The sequence below is a fragment of the Poecilia formosa genome, unplaced genomic scaffold, assembly GCF_000485575.1.
Source record: "Poecilia formosa unplaced genomic scaffold, Poecilia_formosa-5.1.2 Scaffold87, whole genome shotgun sequence".
In the NCBI taxonomy this organism is placed as follows: domain Eukaryota; kingdom Metazoa; phylum Chordata; class Actinopteri; order Cyprinodontiformes; family Poeciliidae; genus Poecilia; species Poecilia formosa.
In genome coordinates, this window is record NW_006800026.1 from 69,466 (window position 1) to 73,200 (window position 3,735).

At 39.6% G+C, this 3,735-nt stretch overlaps 1 protein-coding gene across 1 annotated transcript; it reads right to left on the reverse strand.

Annotated features, from left to right (window-relative positions):
- Positions 1–371: 371 nt before the first annotated feature.
- Positions 372–3,735, reverse strand: LOC103141583 (trypsinogen-like protein 3). Its single transcript, XM_007557284.2, has 5 exons — positions 3,135–3,735; positions 2,907–3,048; positions 2,413–2,666; positions 728–861; positions 372–596 (listed from the first exon to the last, which is right to left on the reverse strand). Exons 1-5 carry the CDS (start codon positions 3,172–3,174, stop codon positions 411–413), a joined length of 756 nt encoding a protein of 251 aa, XP_007557346.1. The 5' UTR covers positions 3,175–3,735; the 3' UTR covers positions 372–410.

The following is a 3,735-nucleotide window of genomic DNA, read 5'->3' on the forward strand; positions in this document are numbered from 1 at the left end:
CCATCACTTAAACAGGCAGATTTGACTGGGAGCATTTCTTACCTGGAGAACATGCAACACTGGAATACACTATGCAAAGAAAACAAGGCAGAGGCAGCATCATGCTTTGGGCATTGTGGTCAATTGGTTGTCATTTGCCATATTAAGCTCGGAGTTACCTAACTTGTTGGTTTTCAGTTTGTGAGGCAAAACAAATAAAAGTCTTTGAAGCAGCCAAAAGTGGCAAAACGCAAATGAATAAAATCAAAACAACAGGAAACATTTAAGTGTCTTTTATTTACAGAGAATCTCATTAAACTTCAACAAACCACATATAGAAAGGAAATATCTGCAGTTGGGAGGAGCGATCTTTAAAACAAAAAAAACATAGTCTCCTCATGTTGAATGCAGATGTGCGTGCCAATGCTGCCTTATGTCGTCCAGGGGAAAGCAGTTGTGGTCTTTGGAGAATACGTGCTCATCACGGCTTTAATCCAGCGGGTGTATTCACACATCTTGGTGTAAACTGTGGGGTGAGCTGGATCCTCGCAGCCGTGATTGAACCACGTCAGACCCTGCAGTTCACCGGCGCACACCATCACGTTGCTGCGGCCAGTCTGAAAAAGGACACGGCATAACACTTTGTTAAAACTGAAGGTTATGTGATGGAAGACGGCTCTGGAGAGCATGAGGTGGACGGCATCGGAATCAGTCAGAATCAGCATCTCTGCTTCGTGTCGATGCTCACCAGGCAGTTATCTGTGTTTGCTTGACCGGCGCAGACCATGACACCCCAGAACAAATAGGAAGGGAAGGTATTCAAACAAGTCATATCATCCACCACAGGCACAGTAAGACACTTCAGGTGCTGGGAGGGGTCATCTGATTTAAGGAGAGGGAAGGAAAGTTGTTACTTATTTTAAACCGTTCACTTCATTTCACACAGGTATCTTATCTTTGTTTTAAATAGTTTACAATCTGTGTTCCGTTGCTTGTCAAATTGCTACCCAATGCAGTTATTTAACAAAAAGCAATCTTTCATTCTACACAGGATTTAACAGATTATATGAAGCATGAAGATCTAATCCTTCAGCAAATCCTGTTTTCGGAGTCTACCTCTTTTAATTAGTTCTGATCACTGACTGGGTGCTCTGGCAGGTAATTAGAAACTGATTAAAAATGGAAATGATTAAAAATAAAAAACATTCTTTCCTCTTCGGAGACTCAAGTGACCAGAATAAAAATGAGCTTCCCATTAAAAACTTCTGTGTATCCTCAGTTTGACTTTTAGTCAAGCTCTGCCCATTCAAAATTAGATACCAGCAAATTGAACCAAAGCCTGCAGTCTTTCAGGCCCCAAGAAAACCTCTGGAGAACGGATGCTCCCCTCAACTGAGAGAAGAACAGAGATGATAATGCCTGAGCAGAAACTGAAGCAGGTTCTGAAAATGGAAACTTATTGTTGGGCAACAAAGTAGGTACTGTGTTTTTCTGTTTCATCATGATAGGTCTGGTGTAAGAAACTAAACACCCAATTTATGGTGTTTCCGAAACTTTGATTCTACCTTTGCTTTTTTCTCTTCTACATAAATCTTCCGCTTAAAATACTCTTATCAAGTACCAGCTGTGAAATTAATGCCTTTACATCCCAGAAAACCTAAAGTTAGGTCTTTAATCAGCAAACACACATTTGAACGTTATTTTTTTATTCAGAAAACAATTTCTTTGCTTGTATCAACACAGTAAAATTAACGATACTTTTTGTTGTCCATTCAGTTTCCTTTGTGTATCTTTTGAACTAATTGAATCATTAGGAAACAAACATTTGTGTGATGAGCTATAAAATTAATTCTTTATTACATTAATTATTAGTTTCCTGGTGCGTTTTTCTTATAACACATAATTGCAGTTTAATAATTTTTGAGTAATTTAATAAAAAAAATAAACTGCAATCTGAGAAATAGGCAAAACATTTTTCTGCTCAGATAAATCACGTAAAAAAACGATAGTAGGTACTATGTTTTATGTCATTATAGTTTAACATATATATAATCATTATAGTTATGTTAAACTATAATGATTTGGTTTTTATTCACAAGTTGGAAATTTATTATCAATTTCCAACCTTTTTATTGTTTTTCTATTTGTTTGTTTGACGATTTTGTAACAAAACTTTGTAACGACTTTTTCAATTTGTTCTACACAAGCATATTGTATAGCACAATATACCATATTGCTATACGTTTATAAAACGTACAAACTTCACGTCTTATGTGTTTTACCTCATGGCCTTCAGGAGTAACCCTGATTCAGGACTGAGCTTTGGTCTGCTGATGAAGTTAGTTTCTCAATGCTACACTTGATGCTGTTCTCCTTAAATGCTAAGAAAATCAGGTCAAAACCAACATGATTTTGATCTATAAATCCACTTACACTGGTTTGGATCTGTGGAGCCGCAGCCGCTGATGGAGCAGATCTCCCCGGTCTTTGGGCAGCGGGTTGGCAGTGGGATTGGTTTGACATACTGGTTAAACCTGGCAGGCGCAGACAGACGCACCATGGTGAGGCTGTGGAGAGGCGAGCGGTAGGGACTGTGTTGGATCACGTCAGAAACCAGGATGTGCTGCTCTGTGCCTTCCTCCACACTTGAGTCATGCTCCCCAAGAAAGGCAACGGTCTGATAGGGTCTGCAAAGAACCAAGAAGAGTATAAATTGATCAAACTCAGACAGAAAAAAGGACAATAAGAGAAGAAACAGTATGTTTTAGTCAGACATGAGCAAGAGGTTGAAACCCAAATGAGATTTCCAGTTAGTTTGAGCTTTTCTGTGACTGAAACTATATTTCCCTATTTTTCACAACAAAAGCCATGCAATATTTGTTTCTAAACAGCTTTTTGTTTTGTTGCTATCATTTGCTGACACTTACGTAGGTGCACACTCAAAAGAAGTCACTATCCACCACTCGTCAATGAGCGCTCCGCTGCATGACACTCCTCCACCGTGCAGCCTCACATGCCAGGGCCTTGAATGAGGTTGGCACTCCCTCACGTGTTCCAGGGGGTAAGCTCCTACAAACCACCAATGACAGCAAGAGGAAGCTATAAATGTTGGTTAAAATCTTAGCATTTTTCTAAAGCACCCTGTAAAGGTTTACCTGCGAGCACAAAGGTAGCAGCCAGGAGGAGAAGATGCATTGTGTTTCTTTGGGTTTCTTCCAATGGAGAGACAAAGCCTGCAACACAACCTGTTGTTTATGTATGAGAACTTCAGAGCGCAGAGGGAGGAGCCGGCTACTTATTAATATTCAGCGTCATTTCCCAGTCAGTCTTGGAACTCTTGTATCTAATCAGAGTAATATCCGACACCTTTATTAAGCAACTTATTAAACAACACATCTCGTTTCCTGTAAAGAGATTTGACAATCCTCTTTATCTAAAGGGACGACTTTGTTCTCCCCCGATAAGTGACCCAGGCCGCCTGAAACTGTTCACACCTGAACCGGCAACCTGGACAGATATTAGCACCAGGTGTGGTTTTGCAGGTGTCCATGATAGCACTGTTTAAAATCCATATGATAGCAAAAAGATACAGTGTGTCTTGTGAGAGGATTGGTGAGAGGATGATAACACAAAATGCAAAAATATAAAAAATAAAATAGCTGACCTTGTTTCACCACCATTCAGTGTTAAACAAACCACTGCAGACATACAGAGATTATGGAGAAAGAAGCAGGGAACGTAAATGTGAATTAATCT